At 51.2% G+C, this 27,655-nt stretch overlaps 1 protein-coding gene across 1 annotated transcript in view; it reads left to right on the forward strand.

The window, feature by feature from the left end:
• Window positions 1–16,225, forward strand: part of KIAA1755 (KIAA1755 ortholog) — a 43,451-nt gene extending 27,226 nt beyond the window's left edge. Inside the window, exons 9-17 of the mRNA XM_087444910.1 lie at window positions 395–488; window positions 1,388–1,474; window positions 2,812–2,928; window positions 4,646–4,744; window positions 5,952–6,100; window positions 8,428–8,566; window positions 10,128–10,250; window positions 10,917–11,138; window positions 14,951–16,225. Of these exons, the coding sequence (XP_087301036.1) occupies window positions 395–488; window positions 1,388–1,474; window positions 2,812–2,928; window positions 4,646–4,744; window positions 5,952–6,100; window positions 8,428–8,566; window positions 10,128–10,250; window positions 10,917–11,138; window positions 14,951–15,640 (1,720 nt within the window). The 3' untranslated portion in view covers window positions 15,641–16,225. The remainder of the gene's footprint in view (window positions 1–394; window positions 489–1,387; window positions 1,475–2,811; window positions 2,929–4,645; window positions 4,745–5,951; window positions 6,101–8,427; window positions 8,567–10,127; window positions 10,251–10,916; window positions 11,139–14,950) is intronic.
• Window positions 16,226–27,655: the final 11,430 nt, after the last annotated feature.

Genomic DNA, 27,655 nt, shown 5'->3' on the forward strand with positions numbered 1-27,655 from the left:
GCACCGGGGAGGGGGGCACATAGTTATATGGGGGGAGTTGGATTCTTGAGTAAAATGAGCCTTCTGCCAGCACAAAAGGGGTGAGTGAATGCTGGGTGACTAGCCCACTGCAACTGGGATAGTGGCATATAGTTTATGGTTATCAGGGTGTAAGAGAGGGCCATGTGAGGTACTGTGGGAGCACCGAAGAGGGAGCAATGGACTCTGCCTGGAGGAGAATCAAGGAGGGCTTCCTGGAAGAGGGAGGGCACTGGAACTTTGTCTTACAGGATGAAGAGTTCACCAGTAAATCAAGGCTTCTAGCAGCCAGTTTCCCTCACCTTCCACTAGGTTCTTCCCCAGGGAGAGCCCCGGTTCACCCAGCAAGACTGCCAATTCTGTTTACCACCCACAGGCCTGAAGAGAAAGCCAAGGGGCTGGTGGTCGTGATTGACGCCAGGAAACAGCCCCCGCATCCTGGTCTGGTCAGTGCCCTGCAGGCCACCCAGGTGAGTGGGAGGTGGACAGCCTCAGCCTGGCAAGTCTTGGGAACACCAGGGACCTTGTGACATCCACGGAGCCCAGGACTCTCGGAGCTGGGAGCAGGACCCCAGGCAGGGTCTCTTAGTTGCAGATAACAGAAACCCAGCCGAAGAGGCCTAAAGACAAAGGTCGTTCGTTGGTTCACACGACTCGACAGTCCAGGGGTTAAATCCACCTTCAAGTATGGCTTGATTCAGGGGCTCAAATATTGTCACCAAGATCTGGTTCCTCTCTCTCCGTCCCTGGCCCTTTTCTCCGAGGAGAGTGCCATTCTCAGCCAGGCTCTCTCTCAGTGGCAGTCTGGCTCCCAGGAGCTCTAACTTCAGATGGTCTTTCATTTAAGTCCAGTAGGAAATAGCAAGAGATTCTTTTTCCAGAAGTCCCAGCAAAACTTTCTTTGTGTCTCCTTAGCCCCGATTGTCTCAGGTGTCCATCCATCAACCAATCTCTGTGGCCAGAGGAATTGGACACACGGATTGGCTTAGACTTAGCTCACACGAGCCTCCTGGACTGAGACTGGGGGAGGGAGAGATTCCTAATGAGCCGGCTGGGCAGCAGAGTAAATGCAAGTCTGGCATCTGCTCACCTCGTGGTCTGACCTCCCCCGTCCCTTCTTCCTCCTCCTTCCTTTATAAATGGGGAAACCGAGTCCCAGAGGGGGGAGGGTATCTAGGAAGTTTGCAACACAGCTTGGACTTGCTGCTCTCTTGACTTCCAGTGACTCACCCTCTAAACATACCACATAAGGGTCCCAGCCACGGGGACCCCCACACCCCCATGCCTGGTCCCCGTGGCCCCTTTGCCTGCATCTTAGTGGGGAGGCTCAGTGAAGGCAGAGCAGCCCTGAAATAGTTCTCTCCGACAGGGTCTGGTCCCAGCCTCCATCCGGGCCCTGCTCTTCCTCGGGGAGAAGGAGGCGGCTCTCCAGCTGGAGACGTTACCTGACATCCAGGTGAGGGGGAGGCAGCGTCCCCCAAGGCGGAGAGGACTTGCTGGGCTGGAGCTGAGCTGGGGTGAGGAATTGCAGAGTTCACGAGCTAGGGGAGGGCCTGAAATAATCTAGTGTAGGTCCATCGATACAAGGCCCGGATGCTACATCCCTCCAGCCCTGCCCCAGGGCAGGCGTTGCCAAATCAGCCGCAGAACTATTTCTCTCTGGCAGTCCTGGCAACTGCTGGTGGGCACTGCCACGTGGTTGAGAGCTGCACATGGTATGAAACCTATTTGAAAAGCTTCATCTAGCCAGCCCCCTCCCTCCTCTCTTTTCACATGGGGAAACTGAGGCCCAAGGCCACACAGCAAGCTGGAGGCAGAGGTGCCTTTTCCACACCCTGATCTTCCTGTATTTCTCTCCCTAGTTTCTCTCAGCATCTCCAACTCAGATGCTGAGTTGATTCGGGCCCTCGCAGGAAAGAACCCTGCGGCTCCCTTTAATTAGAGCCGTATACCACAGTCATGAGCGTGGCCTCCCCCACACAGTTCAGGAGATGATTTGAAAGGTCTCCTTCTTCCTCCTGGATAGTAAAGAGGCACATTGTGAGCTAGAGATGTGCTGTTCAGGCTTTTATGTGCTATGAGTCACTTGGGGATCTCGTCCAAGAGCGGGTTCTGATTAAGTAGTTTTGATTCTGCGTTCCTAACATGCTCCTGGGTGATGCTGACGCTGCTGGCCCGGGGACCAGCTGTGAGTACCAGGCGTAACAGATGGGTCCAAAAACCCACAAAATCCACCCAATCCCAAGCCTAGGGATCTGGAGCTGTTCCTGGCTTAAGCCTCAAAGTTCCCTGCGTGGGTGAAGCGGACGCCTAGTCTCTCCTCCATGTCTTGGGAGACACTGTTAGGATATGGTGACCTTTCTCAATAGCCTCAAGGAGGAGACAGCACCTTGGTGGGTCACCAGAGAACAGTACAAGGATTACAAAGAACGTACATGACAGGGGCCAGCTTCAATCAGTTTGTTTGATTTCCTGGAAGGCTGTGCTGGGAAGGAGTCCAGCTCGGAGGGAACAAGTACTGTGATTGATTAGTGATGTCTGCCTGTGGCACGGGCTTGGAGAGTGGCAGGCCGAGCGCTATTTGCCATTCCTTACCCAGGTTCTGGTTCTGAATTTTGATTTGTCAGAGTTTCCAGAGAAGACCTATTGCCCAGAAGAAAGCATCTCTTAAAGCCAGGTCCAGCCTTACCTATGGGAGGCAGAGGGGGCGGGGGCGGGATCTGGGCAGGACCTTCTCAAACACCTCTCCCCAGACTGAGTCCCTGGTGCTCCTAACTCTTCTTTTGTCTGCAGGTGGAGGTGCTGACCTCCCTGAAGGCCCTCAGCCACCACGTGGACCCCAGCCAGCTGCCCACAGCCCTGGAAGGCCCCCTCCCCTACTGCCACAGCGAGTGGGTGCAGTTCTTCCAGGTGCCCCCATCACAGCCTTTACCCTCCAACTCTTATCCTTCTCTTCCTCCCTTCACTGTCCTGTCCCATGGATCCACTGACCCTGTCAGTTTCAAAAATAGTCGTTCAACAAACGTGTATAATGAGGGTGCAGAGTGGAATATGAAGAGCTCAGGCTCTGGGGCTAAACTGCCTGGGTTCCAATCCCAGCTCTGCTGTGTGACCTTGGGGAAGTTAGGTGCCTCCTCTGAGCCCTTTTCCTCATCTGCTTCCTGATAGTACCTCCCTGTGGGGCTGTGGGAGGATTAAGTGAGTTAGTGTGGGTGAAGAGCTTGGGAGAGTGTCTGGCACGTGCTAAGAGCCATGACTGTGTTCACTGAAAATACATGTACAGACGTCTGCTCCGTGGAGCTGCACAACTCGGGGAGCCGGGGCCTGGCGGGAAGGCAGATGCGCTCCCTCCCCTGAGAGGCAGGAAGTAGGGAAAGCGCGGGCGCGGGGCTCCTTTCCCGGGTAACCTCAGCCCCTCCTCGCCACAAGCCTGCGAGGGGCATTTCACACCCGGGCTACCCCGTGAGGACACGCAGGACGGGGGACTTGCACAACAGCGCAGAAGATTACAGCTCAGCTGCACTGAAACCCGTGCCCGCAAACACCACCCGGGGCTGTGCCCAGACAGGGCTGCCAGACCTCAGCGACGCTCAGGTTTGGGGCCGGATGATTCTTGCCTGGGGAGCTGTCTTGTAGCGTGATTAGCACCATCCTTGGCCTCTGCCTGCTCTGACAGTAGCACCCCACAAATTATGTCAACCAAGAATGTCTCCAGACGTTGCCAGTGGCCCCCCTGGGGTGTGGGGGAGTCACACTCTGCTGAGAACCACCCGTCTACACCCGCAGGCTGACATGGGGTTTGCTTATCTGCTTTTGGCCCAGTGCTCTCCTTTTTAAAATCGTGTCTGTTTTTGAATAGGCGGTATGTTCAAAATTCAAAGGGTATAAAGGGTATACACTGAGAAATCTTTCCTCCTGGGCCCCCGGGGCCCCAGTTCTCCTCTCTAGAGGCCTCTGATTAACCCAGTGGCTTTTAAACTACATTTTCACTTTAAAACTTTCCCTTTAAGTGAAATCTTACCTATAAACCTGGAAAATAAAACTGATAATGACGGTGACTAACACTGTGCACTGGGTGCTATTCTAAGTCCTTGCACACATGAACCGCCACACAGCCTGGAAGGCAGGAACTCCTGTGATCCCATTATACAGGGAGGAAGAGGAGGTGCAGAGAGGTTAAGTGACTTGCCCAAGGTCTCACAGCTACTAAGTGGTGAGGCTGGGCTGACATGAGACCCAGCAGAGGGTGTCCCCCTACCTCTACCCTCTCCCCCCCCCGTTTCCCCCAAGGTGTCCCCACTGGCCCGGGGGTAGCTCAGGCCTATCTTCTTTCTTCTCAGTCCCAGCACCAGTGGTTCTCAAACTGTGGTCCCCGGACCAGCAGCATCAGCATCACCAGGGAACTTGTTAGAAATGCAGATTCTCAGGCCCCACCCCAGGGGAACAAGCCAGAAACTCAGGAGTGGGGCTCAGCAGTCTGATTTTCAACTGGCTCTCCATGTCATTCTGATGCAGCTAAAGTTTGAGAAGCATCACCTCCTGCCCCCAACTTTGTCCTCCTGGGTGGGGGAGGTGCCCCCCTCACCGGCACAGACTGACACCCCTGCTCTGGCCTTCCATCCTGCAGAAGTTGGACCCTTTCCTGACTGGCCTCCGCCAGGCCTCCTCCCTGCTGCAGGCCTCCATCAAGGAGTTTGAGAAGGGCGACCCCCCTGGAGGGGTGCAGGTGAGCCAGGAGCACGTGGTGGGGAAGCCACACTACACCCCAGATTCCAGGGACCAAGGGCTCCATGAAGGGGACAGCTAGGGTGGGTGCCGTCATCCCTGCTTTTCATTCATTCGACTAATATCTATTGGGCATCCACTATGTGTCACGCCCTGGAGAGCAAGCCTGGCGCAAACCGACTTGTCCTTGGTCTCACAGGGTTTACGGTGCAGTGGTAGAGGGAGTCATTAGAAAAGTAAACAAAGAAATGGATGTGTAGTTCCAGATTGTGCCAAATGCCACGAAAGTAACAGTGAGAATAATGGGGAAGGAGGGAAGCCTCCTTGAAGAGCTGATATTTAAGTTGAGGCCTGAAGGATGAGAAGGAGGTTGCCATGGGGATAGGAGGGAGACTGAGCTCCAGGCAGAGGGCAGACACGTGCCAAGGCCCTGAGGTGGGATTATGCTTGGTATGTTCAGGAAGCATGGAGGCCAATGTAGAACAGAGTAGGAGGTGGGGAGGAGAAGGAGAGAAGAACTTGAGGAACTTCCACATCCATTGGGGGCTGTATCAGGAGGAGTTGGGTTGGGATTTGGTTCTTTTTTTGTTTTGTTTTGTGAGGAAGATCAGCCCTGAGCTAACATCCGATGCTGATCCTCCTCTTTTTGCTGAGGAAGACTGGCCCTGGGCTAACATCTGTGCCCATCTTCCTCCACTTTATATGGGATACTGCCACAGCATGGCCTGACAAGCGGTGCATCGGTGCACGCCCAGGATCCGAACCCGCGAACCTCGGGCTGCCACAGCCAAACGCACGCACTTAACTGCTTGCGCCACCAGGCCAGCCCTGGGATTTGGTTCTAAGCTGGCAGGGAAGGCACTGGAGAGTTTTAAGCAGGGAGATGATCAGATTGGCGCTTTGAGATCCTTCCAGCTGCTGTGTGGAGAACAGACTGCAGGGGGAGCCAGAGTGCAGCAGGGAGACCAGTGAAGAGGCTGGGATGGGTGTCCCAGCAGGAGATGATGGCGCTGGGACCAGCGAGGTTGCCATGGTGATGAGAGGAAGAGTGGCTTGAGGAGATGTTTTAGAGAGAGAAAGGATAGACTTTCTATAGGACCTTGAATGGCAAACTGGGGGAGTCGAGTGTGATCTGGGTGTGGGGAACCCTGGACGGTTACAGAGGGAGAGTGGGGCTTGGGCCTCAGGCCACCTCCCTACACTGGCAGGAGGCCTCCAGGTGTCTGAGCAAGTCCAAGGAGCTGATGGAGGCTGTGCTGAGGGATCCAGGCCTGCTGGGCCTCCAGCGGGAAGGCGGAGCCACCCTGGCCAGACTGCAGCAGGAGGCCAGCAGGCTGGACTTCAACCCTGACGTCAGGTACAGACACCTCGGCTTTTTCTTCCCCACCCACCCCGTTCCCCGCTGGGGAGCTTGGAGCTGGGGCCACCCCACCCCACTACGTGTGAGGGGACACATAGGGCCCATATCCTGGACTGAGGCCTTGGCAAGTTCCTGGTCTCTTCTCTGCTGCCCCTTTTTCAGCCCCGGCCATCTTCAGCCTGGGGTGGGCATCGGAGGACAGCCTCTGCCTGTTTTGGGTCACCCCCATGGACCGAGCACTTTCTCTGACCCAGACACAGGGCTGAGCCTGGCCGGGAGAACCTCATAGAGTGTCGGGGTCTTGGAGCCACAGAACTAATAATATACATTCTTGGAAAGTACCAATTTTCTTAAATTTAGGGGTGGGGGAGAAATTTTCTTTCCATTAGAACAAACACAATTACAAAATTGCATAAGCTTCTAAGAACAATTTGTTTATTTAACCAACACTTAAGTAGCACTGAGTATGTACACAGCATTGCTCTAAGGGCTTTACAAATATTAACTCACTCAATTGCCACCCATGAGGGAGATCCTAGTGTTATCCTCGTTTTACAGTGGAGGAGCCTGAGGCTCAGAGAGGTTAAGTGACTTGCCCAGGGTCACACAGCTGGGGTGTGGTGGAGCCAGGACTTGAACCCAGGCAGCCTGGCCCAGAATCTTGAACACACCACCCTGAGCTGCACCCACAGACCGATCCACGCTGATGTGAGCGCTGGGCAGCAGTGGGCCCTGGAGCCGGGTGTGGAGTTATCTCCTTGCCCCCCTCTCATGGCCTGGTGGGGCTGGCACTGTCTTTCCCAGCATGTCCCCGCCTCGCTGGCTGGGCCCCCAGCCCGTCTTGTCCAATGTAGGTCCCTCCAGACCATTGGCCACTGGCAGCTCCACCAGGGGGCGCTGTGGTCCCTCGTGAGTCACTACGTGTGCTCTTTCTGCGTGTCGGTCCCTGCCCAGCCATGCCTGCCTGCCTCCCTCCACCAGGGAGGCTGGTATTTTCTATCCTGTGAACACGCCCTGGGCCCTCACTCCTTCTCTGGAAGGGCAGGCACCCGTCGGGAGTGGCGGTCAGATTTCCAGAGCAAGGCTCTCCCCAGGAAGGCAGATTTCCTCCCATCTCCTCTTTCTCCTTTTCCGTCTGAAGTAAGACCCCCAGGGCAGAGGAGGGGGGGATGGGATTTGAGGGGTGATGGAAAGCCTGAGAGTCCTCCCTTCACCCAAGTGTCGCCACGCCTGGAGTCCCATCCACACCCCTTCATTTATGTCTTGTCGGCTTTGACCATTTTTTTAAATTATGCACAGAAAAAGCCGTGGACTAGGTTCCGGTCCAGACTGCCATGCTCGAGTCAGTTTCTCTCTCTGGACCTCCGTTTTCCCGACTGTGAAATGGGGCAGAGTGGGAGGCGTGTTACAGACGCTCACCACCACTGCAGTAGAAATAACAGGCGCTAACAGACACTGTGCCTGGTGCTGTGTTCAGGGTTGTGAATGCGTGGGGGCCGGTTCTCAGCCCTGGCCGCCCCCAGAAACCTGAGGAGCTCTGGGAAGCACTCATGTCCAGGCCACACTAAGAGCCCGACTCAGTCGGCCTGGGGTGGGCCTGGGCATCAAGATTTTTAAAGCTCCCAGGCAGGTTCTCACATGCAGCCAGGGCTGAGAGCCAAGGCATTAGATCATTTAATCCTCAAGATCATTAGATCAGGGCCGGCCCCGTGGCTTAGCGGTTAAGTGCGTGCGCTCCGCTGCCGGCGGCCCGGGTTCGGATCCCGGGTGCGCACCGAGGCACCACTCCTCCAGCCATGCTGAGGCCGCGTCCCACATACAGCAACTAGAAGGATGTGCAGCTATGACAGACAACTATGTACTGGGGCTTTGGGGGAAAAATAAATAAATAAAATCTTTAAAAAAAAAAAGATCATTTAATCATTTAAACCCACTCTGTGAAGTGGGTTCTGTTATCCCACTTTTTACAGATGAAAAAAATGGAGACACAGAAACGTTGAGAAATTTGCACGAGGCCTCATCATTAGAAGATAGCAGGGCTGAGATTTGAACGCAGATCTGTCCAGCTCAGTTAATACACTCCTAGGGAAAGAAGGGTCATTTGGTTTCCTGCTGTGTCCTCTGGTCCTCCAAAAGCCATGGAAGGCCAAGGCTGAGGCCCAGAGAGGTGTAGGGACCTATCCAAAGTCACACAGCAAGTCATCAGCTGGAATACCCAGGCCGGGGCCACAGAGTTGGTGGGAGTTGGGGGGCAGGCCTCTGCTGGGCAGGAGTACTGGGAGGGACACATCTTAGGCCTCCTCTCTCCCTCCTCCACCTCCCAGGAACCATCTGGCTGAAGCCGCCGCTCTGTACAGCCTCATGGACGAGCAGCTGCATGTCCTGGTCACTGCGTCCAACCACCTCCTGGGGAGGCTGGAGCTCCGCGTCCGCCTGGGCCACCTGGAAGCTGCCATCCGCCAGGTGAGAGGAGAGGCCTGCCTGGGGGAGGCGGGGCTTCTGCCTGGCCACCCTCCACAGGAAAGGCCCTGCTCCAGGCCGTGCCCCAGCCAGGCACTTTGCTCTGGTGTCAGGACACGAGGTTGGCAGTTCTCCAAGGGCCAGGCAGGCATCCTTGGGACATGGCACATGACGTGACTCTCAATAAGTGCTTCATGGGTAAAGACCTAACCCCAGGGCCGGCCCCGTGGCGTAGTGGTTAAGTGCGCACACTCCGCTGCTGGCGGCCTGGGTTCGGATCCCGGGTGCACACTGAGGCACCGCTTGTCAAGCCATGCTGTGGCCGCATCCCATATGAAGTGGAGGAAGATAGGCACAGATGTTAGCCCAGGGCCAGTCTTCCTCAGCAAAAAAAGAGAGGAGGATTAGCATGGATGTTAGCTCAGGGCTGATCTTCCTCACAAAAAAAAAAAAAGACCTCACGCAAAGCTGCACTTATTGAATACCAACTGTGTACCGAGGCTGGGCCAGCGCCTTTGCTGAACAGATCTGGGTTCAAATCTCAGATGATGCGTACATCATCGCTTTCCAGCCCTCCCTTACCAGCAATGTGGGGAAGGTGCCAGGATTTCCCCTACTCCCAGATGAGAAAACCAGGGCCGGAGACCTTCATGACGTCACCTGCCAGGGCCGCACACCTGGGGGCCTGATCTTGGAGCCACACCTGGCACCACTTGTCTGATGCCTAGAACAGCGCATCCCTTCCTGTTGGGCCTGTGGAGCACGGTGCGCTCTGGAGCCAAGTGGCCCGGTTCTGGTCTTGGCTCCGGCACTTGCTGGTAGTGTGACCGTAGACAAGTAATTTGACTATTCGGTGCCTCGGTTTCCTCACCTGTTAAATGGGGGATAATATTAGTGCCCGCCACACTGGGCTTTGTGAGGATGAAGTGAGTGAATACACGCTCTGTAAGAGAGAGCCCAGAACAAGAAGGGACTTCTGCTCGTGGGTCAAGAGCTGTTTTGCACCGTCTGTCCCTCACTGAACCCTCACGTCTACCCCATTTTGCCACTGAATGAACTGAGGCCCAGAAAGGGGAAGTGGCTTGCCCAGTTCACGGTGAGTTCATGGCAGGCCCATGCACCTTCCTCTATAGCGGGCAGCTTTTCTCCAACCCTGTTTGCACGCCCCCAGGGACGAAGAGCTCATCACTCCTGAGGCTGCCCCTTTTATGATTGGTGGCACTGAGTGGGTAGAGTGAGCTGAAATTTGCCTCCTGTGACTCATTCAGGCAAGCGTGCACTGAAGGCCTACTGTGTGCGGGGCGCTTGCTGGCCAGGCCAGGTGCCCCCGGGGGTCCACTCGGGGAGCCCTCTCCCGTTTGGATATTTGAAGAACGTGACAGAGCCCTCCCCAGGTTGTCTCTTCTCCCCCAGACCTGGGAGGGTTTCCGTCCAGGCCAATGGCGCAGGCCCAGCCACGGAGTGACTGAGACAAGAAGACCCCAGCCTCCCCGGAAGGCAGGGAGCTGGCCAGGGACGTCTCCCAGCAGCCCCCTCATGTCCAAACCCCTCTCCCCCACCCCAGGTCAGCCACTGGATGGAGCAGGAAGGAGGCCGGTGCCTGCGTGCGCTGACCCCCCAGGACGGAAGCTTGGAGATGGTGGAGAAAGCCCACGCCGAGTTTGAGGACTTCTTCCTGCAGGCTGCAGTGTGTTCCTGAGACTGAGGAGCAGGACTGGAGCAGATGGAGGGGGTGTAGAGGGGGCAGTGGAGAGGGCGGCTGGCTAGGACGGCACTGCAGAGGTGGGAAAGTGCGAGGAAGCTTCCAGAGACAGCGAGGAGACCAGCTTGGATCACAGAGGGTTCAGCTTACATGTGACCTCCTCCAGGAAGCCTTCCTGGACCACCATGTCCAAAGATGACCAATCTCAGAGTCTCTGGAGGGCTTCTTAAAATGCAGATTCCAGGGTCCCACCCTGGACCTGTTAAGTCAGCCTCATGGACCAGGGGCAGGGAATCTGCATCCTTGACATGTTGGGCCCTGGGACACGGTGGTTCAGCTTCCATTTCAGCCCTCAGGGGACTCCCAGGCCAGTGGGGGATGGGGGCGGGGGACAAACAGGGAAACAAGGGGAGAGCTGTGGGGACAGGAAGACTTTGGGGTCAGGGGAGTTTTCAGAAAGAAGTGAAACTAAGCAGAGTCCCAGCTAGAGAAAGTGAACAGCCTGGGCAAAGGCCTGGGTCCCCATTGTAAATGGGGAAACTGAGGCTCAGAAGTCTCATAACTCAGCAGCGGGGCAGCGGGCGGTTCCTGACCTCTGGGGGAGGCCTCGGCTGAGGTGGGAGCTGAGTGGACACCCCCCTCCCCACTCAGGCCCAGTACCGCCGCGGCCTGGAGCTGTCCAAGCAGGCGGCCCAGCTGGGAGCTGCCGCTGGAGGGGCGGGAGAGGCAGCGGGACCAGAGTTCCCGGAGCTGACAGCCTTCGCCGCCACCCAGCGGGCCTTCCAGGCCAAGCTGACCCACTTCTACATGGCGGCCGAGCGGCAGCGCACAGACCTGGAGACGCTGCTGCACCTGCGCCGCTTCTGCAGGAAGGTGAGCCTCGTGGCGCACCTGCACAGACACCCCACCCCCACGGGCTCCGCGGGGCGGGGTGGGGGCAGGGAGCGGCCTGGACACGGCCCTCTGCTCGTTGCATGGTTCATTCCCACAGTCCCGTGAGGGGGAGAAGGCATTACCCGCATTTTCCAGAAGGGAAACAAGGTTTGAGAGGTTAAGTCAGCCTCCTAACCAGGTCCGGCTGACCCCTGACCCCAGCTTGACCAGGCAGCCTCCCAGTGACCCAGATTTCAGCCCTCAATGGACCCTCAGGAATCACCTGCGTCTTAAACTTTGGAGTTAGGGGAAGGAGCCTGGGGATTTCTTAGGATCTGATGAAAGCCGTGGACTTGCTTTCCACACACAGATCTCTGTGGCAACTTCAGGGGTCAAGACCAGGCTAAGAACCTTGATCTCGTCCCGCCCAGCTGTTGCGGGGTTGGGGAAAAAGGATCAGAGAAGGGCTGTCACTTTGACAAGGTCACACAGCAAGCCCATGGCACCATGCGAGTGCTCTTTCCCGTCCTCACCTTGCCCTGCACAGGGTGGGGGAGCTGGGGAAGGAGGGCACAGTGGGCTGAGGGTGGGCCCAGAGGCTGCTCTGAGCACCCTCAGAACAGAGGCCTCACTCTTCGTGGGAACCCAGAGTTTGGCCAGGAGGCAGGAGGAGGGGGTAGCACTACTGTGTGTGTATGTGAGGGGTGAGCGCAGAGTTGGAGGGAGAGGCAGGAGGAACTGCATTACTTTGCATCCTCTGTCTCCCGGCAACCCAGCGTGGCGAGGTTGATCAGCCCTATTCTACAGATGCGGAAACTGAGGCCCAGAGATGGGAAGGACATTGCCCAAGGCCACACAGAGAGCTGGGAGTTGAACACAGATGTGTCCATGCCCCATAACATGCCCTATATTTTTCTCCAGAGGTTAGGGGGGATGGCAGCCAATTCCCATGTCCGAGCAGCATGGGGATGGTGAAGGTTACGTGACTTTTGTGAGGGCAGCCCATGTATCGACTGTGTCCTCCATGGCAGGCCCTCCTATAAGCGCTTCACAAACCTTGCCTGACTTAATTCTCACCATATCTTTGTGAGGGAGGGGTGCCAACATGGTTTCCATTTTACAGATGAGGAAACTGAGGCCCCAAGAGGAAAGTGGTTCGCAGGAGGTTCCCCAGAGAGTCTGTGGTCCTGCAAGATTTCACTGAAGAGCCCCCACCCTTCCTAAACCCATGTGGCTCAAACTCCTCATTTTTCCGATGGGGAAACTGAGGCCTAGAGGGACCAGGGAGCGGCCTATGAGAGCTGTAACCCAGCCGGGGCAAGAACCCACGTCTCTGGCCCTGGCCCAGTGCCCTCAGCTGCCCCTCACACTCGCCACTGAGGAAAGAGCATGGGAAGAGCCTGACCCAGCACACAGGGGACAGAGAACACAGGAGGCTTCAGAGGGCAGCGGGAGGGACCCCGGTCAGCTCACGCCTGGGGCGGTGGAAGGACAAGCCACTTTCTATCTCTCTGGGGTGGCGGGCAAAGGGGACAGATGTGGGCAGTGACAGTGGAGGATCCCCCACTCCCAGTGGTACAGCGGAGAGCGAGGCAGTGGCCAGATGTGAGACTTAGAGTCAAGGGTGACTTGTGCCTGCAGGGGCTGTGTGACCTCAACCACAGTCCTCACTGCTCTGGGCCTCGGCTCCTCATCAATAACAACGATAATGATAATAATAAGAACCAGTGCTTACAGAGCTCTTATTATGCACCGGGCCCTGTTCCAGTCATTTCACATATCATTTTGTCACGTCAACCCTATGAGGCAGGGTTTATTATGCCCATTTTACACACGAGGAAACACAGAGAGGTCAAATAACTCACCCAGGGTCACACAGCCAGGAAGTGGCAGAGCTGAGATTCAAACCCAGATCATCTGGCTCTGTGCAGCCTTGCCAGGTAGGGAGAGAATTAATTTACATGTAAGTAACCCCTGGCTTTGCTCAAATTTGGAATTATTATTATTGACATCCATATCATTATTATCAGTAGTAGTAGTGGGAGTGCTGGTAATGCCTCATGGGCTAAGGGTGACCGGAAGCTTCTCTACCTTGCTTACTAATTGCAGCCCCATTGGGGGCTTTGCACTTGCTGTTCCCTCAACCGGGAACGCTCTTCCCTGCTAGCGGCTGGCTTCTTGTCTGTCTTCAGTGCTCGGCTCGCAGGTCCCCTCCTCCCGGAGCTGACAGCAGTGCCTGCCCCCACTCTCTCTTATCGCCCTGTGTTTATCACTTCCTGGTGCCCTTTGTGATCTGAAACTGTGCTGCTGCTTCATCACTTGCTTGTCCCTTCTCTGTCACCTGTGGGGTGAGCTCCCCGAGGCAGCAGCAGGGGCTGACGGGTCCTGGTCCTGTCCACAGTGCCCGGCACGGGGCCGGCGCCCAGGGAGGCTCAGTAAAGCTGCGGATGACTGGCCCAGTGAAGGGAGGAAGAGGAGGCGTTAGGAGAGGAAGGCAGGCTGGGGTGCGTGTGAGAAGGTGGAGTCTGACCCACACCTAGAAATGGCGCAGGAGGTGGCAGGCCGACCCTGAGGCCCACCGTGGCCATCTCCCGCTGTTTGCCCCAGGCAGGCCCCTTCTCCTCTCCAGCCCGGAATTTTAATCCGCACAGCAGGGGGTTGGGCAAGATGATTTCTGAGGTGCTGTCCATCTCTGTCTAGCTTGGCTTGGAAGATCGAGTCCCAGACACACACACAGACAGGACAGCCCAGCGCTGGGCTCAGCCCCTGGCGGAGGGCACGTGGGCAGCAGCTTTGGCACTAAATAATAATAACACGATTGTGCCGCTCACGGAGATTTATGGAGCCCTTTCCCAGCCATGAGCTCCATGTGCTTCCTCAAATATGAAGCCATTTATCTCAAGACAATTCCCTTAATCCGCGGAAAGATGGTTTCCTCAGAGAAAATGATTCTCCAATCCCACAGCCTAACAGCTCGCTGTCGGCTCCTAAATTAATGGAGAGAAAGATTATGTTTTTTACAAGCTGCTGGGAACGTGTTGACTCCTTTGTAGCCTGCAGACGTTTTGTGGGTGACCTGGGGACAGGCAGAATCCCAAAATGGGGCACAGGGGCTGGAGTGAGGGGCCTCAGGGCCTGGGTGGCTGACTGTCGCTGGTGACTGCAGGAGCACGACCCTGCCTGGGCCAGTTTCTCCTGTGCGAGGAGTTGCTTGAAAGATCCTCTCTCAAAAGTCAGACAGATCTGAGTTCAAGTCCCAGCTCCTCATGGCTCTGAGCCTCAGTTTCCTCCTCTGTAGCCTGGGCTGCAGGTACAGTTTCACGTGATTGTGCATGAGACACACAGAGCCTGGCAAATAAACGTTAGCTGGACCCCTCCCTCGGCACCACCCATAAGGGGTTCGTACAATCCAGAATCCACACTTTCACTGCTCAAAAGGCTTTCCGTGATCATCTAGTGCAACCTCCCGTTTCACAGAAGAAACTGAGCGCCAGAGAGGGGTAAGTCCTTGCTGGCCCCTAGGTCTGTTAGATGGTGCCAGAAGATCCCAGCACCCCAAGGGTGCTGGGGACGGTTTCCTGCTGGCAGATGTGTGCCCCGGGAAGAGAGGGAACCCAATGTCACTGTCAGCGGAGGAAATCACGGCCACGCTGAGGGGCCCCTGACATTGCTTGGGCACTTGTTATTAACTCCATCCAGCAATACTCATTCTCTGAGTCCTCTCTCTGCTCCGAGGCACATCCCTGTCCTCACGGAGCCCCACAGCCCACCCCTGACCTGAGCCCCCACCTCCCTCTCTTCTCGTCTCCCAGATGACCTGGTTCCACATGGACTGTCAGGACCTGATGACCCAGCTCAGGCTGGGCAAGGCTCAGAGGGCCAGCCCTGGGGACCAGCGCCGCCTCCGCCGCTACCTGCAGCGACTGGCGTCCGAGTTCCCTGCTGAGAAGCTCACGGCCATGGGGCTGCAGGTGGCCTCCCTGAGCCAGGAAGGCCTGGGCCGGGACCTGTGGGAGGAGGCCTGGGCGAGACTCGAGATCCAGACCCTCCTGAAGAAGGCATTGGCCCACTGTCCGTGCCCAGCAGGTCCCACTGCCCACTTGGAACTGAGAGGGACAGCTGCCCAGGGCCAGGGTCTGAATGCAGAAGTCACTTCCAAGGGAAGGTGGGACCTGCCCCTCCAGGACTCACTGGGCCTGGACGGTTCACCAAAATCCCATTGGCGTCCTTGGGCCCCCAGAGGGGGGCGGAACAGAAATTTCCAGGTGGGCCCTCTGCCCAGGGAAGCCGGCCAGGCTGTAGAGGCTGATGAAGGCGAAGGCCCCCACGAGCCCCTGGATCCTGCCCCTGAGGGATCTCTTGCCGCCCTCTTGTCCTGGCAGCAGCTCCCCAGGCAGAATCAGACCCCCCGCCCCACTGGGGGCAGCTTCTCCTCAGAGGGGACAGACTCGCAGACGTCTCTGGAGGACTCACCACAGACAAGTCCCCCTGCCTCCCTCTAGCTGGGAGCCCCACCACTGCACCAGGCTCAGGGGATGCTGGGGTGGGGCCCAGCTGCAGAGGGAGCTGGGAGCCCTGGCCCATCCCATCGCAATGTGGCTCCTGAGCACTCAGTGTGTGTTCAGCCTGTGCTGGGGGAACAAGACCCTGGACCTGCTCCTGGCTCCAGGAGACTCGAGGAAGACCCGACTCGCACACACGGAGAGTAGTCAGAGTGAGGTCAGGGCAGGATGCAGTGGAGCACGGGCCGGCTCCACAGGCCCCGGTCTCACTGTGGAAAGAGCTGTTGTTGCAGACCCTCCCAGGGGTCTCAGTCGTAGGCAGGCCAGGTGGCCAGCTGGAGTGCAGGGATACACAGCTTCCCCTTGGTGCACAAGAGGCGTGGTTGCCCTCATCCAGAACCACAGGTGGGGAGGTTCGGCAGTGGCTCCTTGTCTTAGGTCCCATGGAAACAGACCCCGAGACAAGGGTTCAAGGGCATGTTTATTTGGCCGTGATCCCAGGAACCACTGGTGGAGGTGTAGGGAGTGAGTCTGGGGAGGGAATAAAGGGTGTTGATGTCAAGTAAATTACCGCATGCTATTTATTCACTGGCGCCATTGGCCTTGGGTGAAGAGAATCATCTGCTGGAAGCCAGTTGGTGCCCCCGGAAGGGTAGGGGGGACAGCATGTCTGCTGCCCTCTCTACTCTCTCACTGGGCTCCTCCAACCAGCACGGGCCATCAGTCTCAAATTCAAGGAACCCCACAGTCTTGTCCTTGCACTCCAGAGAGAAGCCTCTCGCCCTCCGGTGTTCTCTGTCTTCCTCCCCTCCCTACCACATCTCCTCGGACTCTGCTGTCCGCTCCTCCCACAGGTCCCCACCTCTCTTTAGGCACAGCCTCTGGTGCCCAGCATCAAAGGCTTCTGCTGGTGGTTGGGGTCAAGACGAGGGTAGGGAGCCACGGCCCCATTCAGCAGGTGGTGCGGGGGGACGAGAGGAAGAGGCCTTTACACGTCTGATCTCAGTGTCTAGAAGACCGCCAGCCTCTCACACCACCCTGCTAGTGCCTCCCCTGAATGACATCATGCTGGAAAGTGCGTGCCCCCGTCTCTGCTGTAGGATGCATTACCGAGACGGCCACCTGGCAGCCCAGCCCTGGAATTTTCCCGGCTCTGGGAAGAGGGTGAGGCACACATCCTCCCACAAATGAAGCTGTGGAAGAGAGGGAGGCAGGACTGGAACAGGCTTATAATGACAAACAGGGTTTCTCAGGAGTCAGCAGACAGCCACACAAACCTCAACACCCACAACGGCTTCGAGAACCTTCCAAGACTCAAGATTTCATCAAGTGTGGTCTGGGGCCTGTCTGCCTCAGAACCACGAGCAAAGCTGATCAAAGGCAGCTTTCTAGGGGATCCCACCCCAGATAATTAAAATCAGACTGTTGGGGCCAGGAGTGGCTGGAATCTGCATTTGTACCGAACTGCTCAGGTACTTCCCATTGACTCCGCGAGGTGGGGGTGCTGTTGGGAAACATTTGGGGCTGGGGTCTGAGCTGGCCCCCACCCAAGCCAGCTCTGGTTCTTGCGTTCCACTCCCCCACCTTCCGTCCAGACAGGCCTGAGGATGCAGGCAGTGTTTGATCAGCCCATCTCCATCCATGCCTGTTGCCTCGGAGGGGAGCCGAAGGCTCTTAAAATGCTGTTGCCACAGCAACAGCATCCAGCCAGTGGGGACCACAGACAGGGAGCCAGGGTACCTGGAGTGCAAGGGTGGAAACAGACTTCTGAGAGACTACAGCTACTGCTAGGGATGAGGGGGGCTGACAAGGGGGAGTGGATGATCCAAGAATCCTTGGGAGGAAGGGGTCCCCAAAGCCACCTTGTGCATCCCTCTGTCTCCAGAAAGAATGGAACCCCAATAACTTGTCTACTCACAGCGGCTGCTGGGTAAGAAAGGGATGCAAAAATGAAATATAAATATATAAATATAATGAATAACAATAATATTAATTGCTAACATTTATTCTGCATTTTTGTTGTCCTGGCTTGGTGTTAAGCCCTTTACAAGCTTCCCAGGGCTCATTAAATTTTTCACAGCAATCCTGTGAAGCCAATACTGATTTCCTCTCTTTTTCCTAGGGAGACTCAGGAGGTTTGGTGGTGTCTTGCCCAGTGCCACGCAGTGAGTGGCAGAGCTGGGACTTCATACAACACTGATAGTTCAGACCCACCCTCGGACAAGCCTGGGCTAGTTGCTGGTTCTGCAGTGGCCACGGGCTTGGTCCCCTCAGTGGTCCTGCTGTGCCTGGCCACTGCCGTGTACCCATGGGCCTTGGCTGGGCTGGGCTCGGGCCTTCGGGCAGCACGTACGTCCCATTTCCTATAGCATGCGAAGCAGTGTTGCACAGTGGTCAGTCACGCGGCTCTGGAGTCGGATGGACCAGGTTCCTGCCCAGGCCCCACACCTCACAGGCTGTGAGTCCTTGCCCAAGTTCTGCTACCTCTCTGTGCCTCGGGTTCCTCACCCGTGACATGAGAATAATCAGACTTCAGAGGCTTGCTGTAAGTATTAAGTGATTTAATATATGCAAAGCCCTTGGAAAGCTGCCTGGAACCTAGTAAATACGTTGGCGCCAGCCCGGCCAGCCCCTGCTTTCATTCCTGACAAGTCACGGAAGACATTTCTCCAGAGGCCACCAATAAATTCCCAAAGAGTTTTTGCTCTTTGAATCGTGTGAATTCCCTAATTCGTTTTCTGGATCCCACGTTGTCTCTCGAAGGCCAAAGAGACCTGATTTATTGACTTTTGCCCTAACTTGCCCATGGTGGGGGCGTGCTGTGGCCTCCCTGGAGGTTCCCCACTAGTGACAACAAAGCTTTGCATCAGCAAAGCCTCAGCCCCTAAGAGGCTGCTCTGAGGAGGCAGAAGTACAGTGTCTCTCTGTGGGATTTTATGGGAAGTATGCAGCCTGTTCTGGTGGGAAGAAGATGGGGCTGACAGGGAACCCCAAGTCTGGCACTGACACATCTATGAATGTCCCACTGAGATGGGAGCCCTTTTTTCAAGCTCAAGGGGTTGGTGGGCTAGAGGTGGTAGGAGGAGCATGGCCTGGGGGTCAGGGACCTCATGTGCCACATCTGCCCTGTTGCTGACTGCCTGTGTGACCCCAGGCAGGTTGCTTCCCCTCTCTAGCCCTCAGTTTACCCTCTCTGTCCAATGGGGACCATGGATGGATAAGGATCTTTCTCATTTGGAATCAGAGAGCCCTGCCTTTGCATCCAGGCTTAACAGCCTGGTGACTTTGAGCAGATGGCTGCCTCTCACGTTTCCCCAACTGTCCAGTGGGTTTGTCAAGCCTGCTGAGCCAGGATGATAAGATCTCGGGATCCCTGAGCTCCACACCAGACCTTTTTCCTCTCCAAAGGGGTGGCTGTCTGGTGAAGGAGCAAAGCCCGAGAAATCCCCTGGCTAGAGGCATGAGGCAGAGGTAGGACTGAGCCCAAATAGGAGTTGAGCACGTCACAGTTTACAAAGTGCTCTTCTGTCCCTCCATTTCCTCATCCGATATTCACTACAACCCTGACGGCGCCAAAGTCACACCCTAGGATGTCCCCATTTTATAGATGGGGAGACTGAAGACTGGAGAGGGGAGGGGACTCACCTAAGGTCACACCGCAAGAAAAGGGATGGAGAAGGGGAAACCTCAGAATCTGCACCCGGTTCTGATCAGTGCCAACTCCAGGAGAGCAGATGAGCCTCTATCTTGTCAGCCCTCTGAAGCGGGCGCCCCGCCCCCTCATGCCCTCAAGTTACCGGCACCAGACCCAGATAGGACAGCTGGCCGGGTCAGGGCACAGGCCGCCCTCATAAAACAGAGAGATTTGTCCTCTGGGGGCTGTGAACTGGCGTCCAGCCCAGGACAAAGCCGTCTGGCTCCAAACTCCACCCTCTCCCAGCTGAAAAATAGCTCTTTGAGGTCAGAGTCAGTGGGTCCCCTGGAGACTAAGTGCTCTGGCTGGGCGCCAGGACTCCTGGGGTCTCATTCTCCTCCATCTGGGGCATGATGGGGGGCCCTGGGTGAACCACTGCGCTTCCTCAGGCCTCACTTTCCTTGTTTGTGAAATGGGGGGATTGGACCAGACCAGGCGTGGCACACTGGTGTCATCTTGTGTGTGGAACTCCTGTCTGCCCTCCCAACCCTGCCCCTCTCTGTGCACTGGCCATCCATCAGGCGCCCAGGCTGGAGACCCGCAAGGTGTCCTTGAACTTCCCTGTAGGCCCTAAATCCACCCCCTAATCTCTCTCTAATCTTCCACTTGTCTCTCCCTCCACCTTCCCCACCTCATCGCAGCCCACATCCTCTCCCCTGGACAGCTGAAACAGTATCCTGGATAGTCTTCCTGTAGCCACGTGGGCCCCCTTTCATCTGTCCTCCGCAGAGAAACTAGAGGGACCTTTGCAAAATGTAAATAATGTCAGTTCCCACTTAACACTGCCCAATGGCATCCTGTGGCTCTCCAGGTACCCCACCCCCACCCCCTCGCTGGGATCTACAGAGTCCTGTGTGATCAGGCCTCCACCCACCACTCTAGCCTCACCTTATTCCCCAATCTCCATGTTCCCTGAGTCCTGGCAACGCTGACTTCCTCTTAGTTCCTCAGCCATTCCAGGCTCTTTCTGAGGTCAAGTTCTCCCAGAAGCAGACTTGGAGATGAGGATTCAGGTGCAAGTGATTTGTGGAGGAGGCGATCACGAGAGATGCCAGCAAGGGAAGAGGGAAGCAGGACAGAGAAGGGGAGGAAGCCCAGGTGCAATTTAGACCAAGTCCCAGCCTCTCCCTGGTCATGTGGGGAACTCTGCAGGGTATCTTCCGCCTCCGAGGCCCTTCAGGCTCTCTGCGAAAGCCTGCACAGAGCAGGGTCCACTAGCCTGAGGTGGTCCTTGGAACAGAGCTGCAGGTGTGGGCCCATGGAAGACAACGTTCTGTATTAAGAATATAGAGAAAGCGCTCAACTAAATAATAATTTTTAAAAATTCCAATTTAAAAATAGGCAAAGGATCTGAATAGGCATTTCTCCAAAGAAGACGCAAAAAAATGCCAATAAGCATCAACATCATTAGCCATCGAGGAAATGCAAATTAAAACCACAATGAGATACCACTTCATATTCACCAAGATGGCTAGAATCAAAAAGTCAAATAATAACAAGTGTTGGCAAGGATGTGGAGAAATTAAAACCCTCATACACTGCTGGTGGGAATGTAAAGTGGTGTAGCTTTTTAGGAAAATACTTTGGTAGTTCCTCAAATGGCTAAACATCAAGTTACCATATGACTCAGAAATTCCACTTCTAGGTATATACCCAAGAGAAATGAAAACATATGTCTACACAAAAATTTGTACATGAAGCCTTATAGCAGAATCATACATAATAGCTGAAAGGTAGAAGCAACCCAAATATCGATCAACTAATGAATGAACAAAATCTAGTACATCCATACGATGAGATATTATTCAGCCATAAGAAGGAATGAAGTCACTTCTAACTTATTCTATGAAACAAACATTATCCTGGTACCAAAGCCAGATAAAGGCATCACAATAAAGGAAAATTACAGGCCAATATACCTTATAAACATAGGTGCAAAAAACCTCAACAAAATACTAGCAAACCAAACACAACAGCATATTAAAAGAATTATACAGCGTGACCAAGTGGGATTTACCACAAGGATGCAAGGGTAGTTAAACATAAGAAAAGCAATCAATGTAATATACCACCTTAATAGAATGAAGGGGAAGAATCATGAGCCTCTCAATTAATGCAGAAAAGACATCTGACAAAATCTAACACTCTTTCGTGATTAAAAAAAACACTCAGAAAACTAGAAATAGAAGGGAACTCACACAACATGATGAACAACATTGATGAAAAACCCAGAACAAACATCAAACTCAATGGTGAAAGACTGAAAGATTTCCTACTAAGATCAGGACCAACACAAGGATGCCTGTTTTCATCACTGCTATTCAACATCGTACTGGGAGTTCTAGACAAGAAAATTAGACAAGAAAAAGAAATAAACAACATCCAACTAGACAAAAAAAAGGAGCAATTAGCCAAGAAAAAAAAAGAAAGAAAAGGCATCCAAACTGGAAAGGAAGGAATAAAATTATCTCTATTCACAGATGACATGATCCTATATACCAAAAATACCAGATAACCCACAAGAAAGCTGCGAGAGCTAATAAACAAATTCAGCAAAGTTGCAGGTTACGAGATCAACATACAAAAATCAGTTGTGTTATCACACACCAGCAAAGAACAATTTGAAAAGGAAATTAAGAAAGTAATTCCATTTACACAAGTGTCTAAGGAATAAGATACTTAGGAATAAATTTAACCAAGGTGGTGAAAGACTTATAAACGGAAAACTACAAAAAATTGCTGAGAGAAATTAAGAAAGACCTAAATTAATGGAAAGACATCCGCATTCATGGATAGGAAGACTTAACATTGTTAAAATGTCAATACTACCCAAAGCGATCTACAGATTCAAATATCAAAATTCTAACAGCCTTTTTTGCAGAAATAGAAAGTCCCATCCTCAGATTCACATAGAATTGCAAGAGGTCCCAAATAGCCAAAACAGCTTGAAAAAGAACAAACCTGGAGGACTCAGTTTCCACTTTCAAAACTTACTGCAAACCTACAGTAATCAAAACAGTGTGGTACTGCCATAAGGCTGGTTACACATCTGGACAGATGGAATTGAATTGAGAGTCCAGAAATAAACCCACACATCTTCAGTTTTCCACAAGGGTGCCAAGTCTGTTCAATAGAGAAAGAATAGGCTCTAAAGCAAATGGTGTTGGAACAAGTGGATTTCCACATGTAGAAGAATGAAGTTGGACCTCTATGTCACACCATATACAAAAATTAACTCAAATGGATAAAAAACCAAGATGTAAGAGCTAAAATTTAAAAACTCAGAAGAAAACATTAGGGGTAAATCTTCATTTGGCAATGGAGTCTTGGATATGACACCAAAAGCATGAGCAACAAAAGTAAAAAATTGGTAAATTGGACTTCATCAAAATTAAAAATTTTTTGTACATCAAAGGACATTATCAAGAAACTGAAAAGACAACCTACAGACTGGGAGAAAAATATTCATAAATCATATATATGAAAATGATTTAATATCCAAAATATATAAAGAACTCCTACAACTCAGCAACAGAAAGACAAGCAACCCAATTTAAAAATAGATAAAAGAACTTGAATAGACATTGCTCCAAAGAAGATATACAAATGGCCAACAAGCACATGAAAAGATGCTCAACATAATTAGTCATTAGGGCAATGCAAATTAAAACCACAGTGAGATACCACCTCACACCTACCAGGATGGCTATAATCGAAGCAGCAGAAAATAACAAAAGTTGGTGAGGATGTAGAGAAATTGGAACCCTCCTGCATTGCTAGTGGGAATGTAAAACGGTACAGCCCTTGTAGAAAACATTTTGGTGGTTCCTTAAAAAGGAAAGCATAAAATGACCCAGAAATTCCACTCATAGGTATATACCCAAAAGAATTGAAACAGAGACTGCAACAGATACTTGTATGCCAATGCTCATTGTGGCATTATTCACAGTAGCTAAAAGGGGGAAATCACTCAAGTGTCCATCAAGGGTGGTATACACATACAATGGAGTATCATCCAGCTATAAAAAATAATGAAGCTCTAATACATGTTATAATATGAATGACCTTTGAAAATATTATTCTAAATGAAATAAACCAGACAAAAAGGACAAATATTATATGATTCCATTATGTGAAATATCTAGAATAGACAAATTGATAGTGACATAAAGTAGGTTAGAGGTTAGTAGAAGAAGGGGGAATGGAGAATCGTTGTTTAATCGGTACAGAGTTTCTGTTTGGGGTGATGAAAAGTTTTGGAAATAGGGGCCAGCCCGGTGGCATAGTGGTTAAGTGCACGCGCTCCGCTGTCGGCGGCCCGGGCGCAGATCCGGGCGCACACCGGCGCACCGCTTGTCAGGCTGTGCTGTGGCGGTGTCCCATATAAAGTGAATATAAAGTGGAGGAAGATGGGCACAGATGTTAGCCTAGGGCCAGTCTTCCTCAACAAAAAGAGGAGGATTGGCATGGATGTTAGCTCAGGGCTGATCTTACTCACACAAAAAAAAAATTTTTGGAAATAGTGATGATGGGTGCACATTATGAATGTAATTAATGTCACTGAGTTATACATTTCAAAATAGTTAAAATGGCAAATTTTATGTTATATATGTTTTGCCACAATAAAATTTTTTTTTAATTTTTTGTTTATTGCAGTAACATTGGTTTATAACATTGTATAAATTTCAGGTGTACATCATTATACTTCTATTTCTGCATAGATTACATCATGTTCACCACCCAAATACTAATTACAACCCATCACCACACACATGTGCCGAATTATCCCTTTTGCCCTCCTCCCTCCCCCCTTCCCCTCTGGTAACCACCAATCCAATCTCTGTCTCTATGTGTTTGTTTGTTGTTGTTATTATCTACTACTTAATGAAGGAAATCATATGGTATTTGACCTTCTCCCTCTGATGTATTTCACGTTGCATAATACCCTCAATGTCCATCCATGTTGTCACAAATGGCTGGATTTCATCGTTTCTTATGGCTGAGTAGTATTCCATTGTGTATATATACCACAGCTTCTTTATCCATTCGTCCCTTGATGGGCACTTAGGTTGCTTCCAAGTCTTGGCTATTGGGAATAACGCTGCAATGAACAGGGGTGCATGTATCTTTATGCATTGGTGTTTTCAAGTTCTTTGGATAAATACCCAGCAGTGGAATAGCTGGATCATATGGTAGTTCTATCCTTGATTTTTTGAGGAATCTCCATACTGTTTTCCATAGTGGCTGCACCAGTTTGCACTCCCACCAGCAGTGTATGAGAGTTCCCTTCTCTCCACATCCTCTCCCACACATGTTGTTTCCTGTCTTGTTAATTATAGCCATTCTGACGGGCGTGAGGTGATATCTCATTGTAGTTTTGATTTGCATTTCCCTGATAGTTAATGATTTTGAACATCTTTTCATGGGTCTGTTGGCCATCTGTATATCTTCTTTGGAGAAATGTCTGTTCAGGTCTTTTGCCCATTTTTTAATTGGGTTGGTAGTTATTTTGTAGCTGAGATGCATGAGTTCTTTATATATTTTGGAGATTAAGCCCTTATCAGATGTATGGTTTGCAAATATCTTCTCCCAATTGTTAGGTTGTCTTTTCGTTTTGTTGATGGTTTCCCTTGCTGTGCAGAAGCTTTTCAGTTTGATGTAGTCCCATTTGTTTATTTTTTCTATTGTTTCTCCTGCCCGGTCAGACATGGTGCTTGAAAATATGTTGCTAAAATCGATGTCGAAGAGCGTACTGCCTATGTTTTCTTCTAGAAGTTTCATAGTTTCAGGTCTTACATTCAAGTCTTTAATCCATTTGGAGTTAATTTTTGTGTATGGTGTAAGGTAAGAGTCTACTTTCATTTTTTTGCATGTGGCTATCCAGTTTTCCCAACACCATTTGTTGAAGAGACTTTCTTTTCTCCATTGTATGTTCTTGGCTCCTTTGTCAAAGATTAGCTGTCCATAGATGTGTGGATTTATTTCTGGGCTTTCGATTCTATTCCATTGATCTGTGTGTCTGTTTTTGTGCCAGTACCATGGTGTTTTGGTTACTGTAGCTTTGTAGTATATTTTGAAATCAGGGAGTGTGATACCTCCAGCTTTGTTCTTTTTTCTCAGGATTCCTTTAGCTATTCGGGGTCTTTTCTTGCTCCATATAAATTTTAGGATTCTTTGTTCTATTTCTGTGAAAAATGTTTTTAGAACTTTGATAGGGATTGCATTGAATCTATAGATGGCTTTAGGAAGTATGGACATCTTAACTGTGTTAATTCTTCCAATCCAAGAGCACGGAATATCTTTCCATTTCTTTGTGTCTGCTTCAATTTCTTTCAGCAATGTTTTATAGTTTTCCATGTACAGATATTTCACCTCTTTGGTTAAGTTTATTCCTAGGTATTTTATGCTTTTTGTTGCAATTGTAAATGGGATGGTATTCTTAATTTCTCTTTCTGCTACTTCGTTGTTAGTGTATAGAAATGCAACTGATTTTTGTATGTTGATTTTGTATCCTGCAACTTTACCATATTCGTTTATCACTTCTAAAAGTTTTCTGGTGGATTCTTTAGGGTTTTCTATATATAAAATCATGTCATCTGCAAATAGTGACAGTTTCGCTTCTTCCTTTCCAATTTGGATCCCTTTTATTTCTTTCTCTTGCCTGATTGCTCTGGCTAGGACTTCCAATACTATGTTAAATAGGAGTGGTGACAGTGGGCATCCTTGTGTGGTTCCTGTTCTTAGAGGGATAGCTTTCAGTTTTTCACCATTGAGGATGATATTAGCTGTGGGTTTCTCATATATGGTCTTTATTATGTTGAGGTACTTTCCTTCTATCCCCATTTTATTCAGAGTTTTTATCATAAATGGATGCTGTATCTTGTCAAATGCTTTCTCTGCATCTATTGAGATGATCATGTGATTTTTATTCTTCATTTTATTAATGTGGTGTATCACGTTGATTGATTTGCAAATGTTAAACCATCCCTGCATACCTGGAATAAATCCCACTTGATCATGGTGGATAATATTTTTAACGTATGTTGTATGCGATTTCCTAGTATTTTGTTGAGGATTTTTGCATTGACGTTCATCAGTGATATTGGCCTGTAATTTTCTTTTCTTGTGTTGTCCTTGTCTGGTTTTGGTATCAGGGTAATGTCCGCTTCGTAGAATGAGTTGGGGAGCTTCCCCCCCTCCTCAATTTTTTGGAAGAGTTTGAGAAGGATAGGTATTAAGTCTTCTTTGAATGTTTGGTAGAATTCACCAGGGAAGCCGTCTGGTCCTGGACTTTTATTTTTGGGGAGGTTTTTGATTACTGTTTCGATCTCCATACTGGTGATTGGTCTATTCAAATTCTCTACTTCTTCTTGATCCAGTTTTGGAAGGTTGTATGATTCTAAGAATTTATCCATTTCTTCCAGATTGTCGAATTGGTTGGCATATAGCTTTTCATAGTATTCTCTTATAATCTTTTGTATTTCTGAGGTGTCTGTTGTAATTTCTCCTCTTTCATTTCTGATTTTACTTATTTGTGCCTTCTCTCTTTTTTTCTTGGTGAGTCTAGCTAAAGGTTTGTCAATTTTGTTGATCTTCTCAAAGAACCAGCTCTTGGTTTTATTAATTTTTCTATTGTTTTTGGTCTCTATTTCATTTATTTCTGCTCTGATTTTTATTATTTCCCTTCTACTGATTTGGGGCTTTGTTTGTTCTTCTTTTTCCAGTTCCTTTAGGTGCATTGTTAGATTGTTTATTTGAGATTTTTCTTGCTTGTTGAGATAGGCCTGTATTGCTATAAACTTCCCTCTTAGAACCACTTTTGCTGTATCCCATAAATTCTGGCATGTCGTATTTTCATTTTCATTTGTCTCCAGGTATTTTTTGATTTCTTCTTTGATTTCTTTGTTGACCCAGTCGTTGTTCAGTAGCATTTTGTTTAATCTCCACATATTTGTGGCTTTTCTGATTTTCTTCCTATAGCTGATTTCTAGTTTCATACCGCTGTGGTCAGAAAAGATGCTTGGTATTATTTCAATCTTCTTAAATTTATGGAGACTTGTTTTGTAGCCTAATATGTGATCAATCCTGGAGAATGTTCCATGTGCATTTGAAAAGAACGTGTATTCTTCGGTTTTTGGATGGAATGCTCTGTATATATCTACTAGGTCCATCTGTTCTAGTGTATCATTTAAGGCCAATGTTTCCTTATTGATCTTCTGTTTGGATGATCTATCCGTTGGTGTAAGTGGAGTGTTAAAGTCCCCTACTATTATTGTGTTACTGTCTATTTCTGTTTTTATGTCTGTTAATAGTTGCTTTAT

This window comes from Ceratotherium simum, chromosome 21 (assembly GCF_057802395.1).
Source record: "Ceratotherium simum simum isolate JZ-2026a chromosome 21, ASM5780239v1, whole genome shotgun sequence".
Taxonomy (NCBI): domain Eukaryota; kingdom Metazoa; phylum Chordata; class Mammalia; order Perissodactyla; family Rhinocerotidae; genus Ceratotherium; species Ceratotherium simum.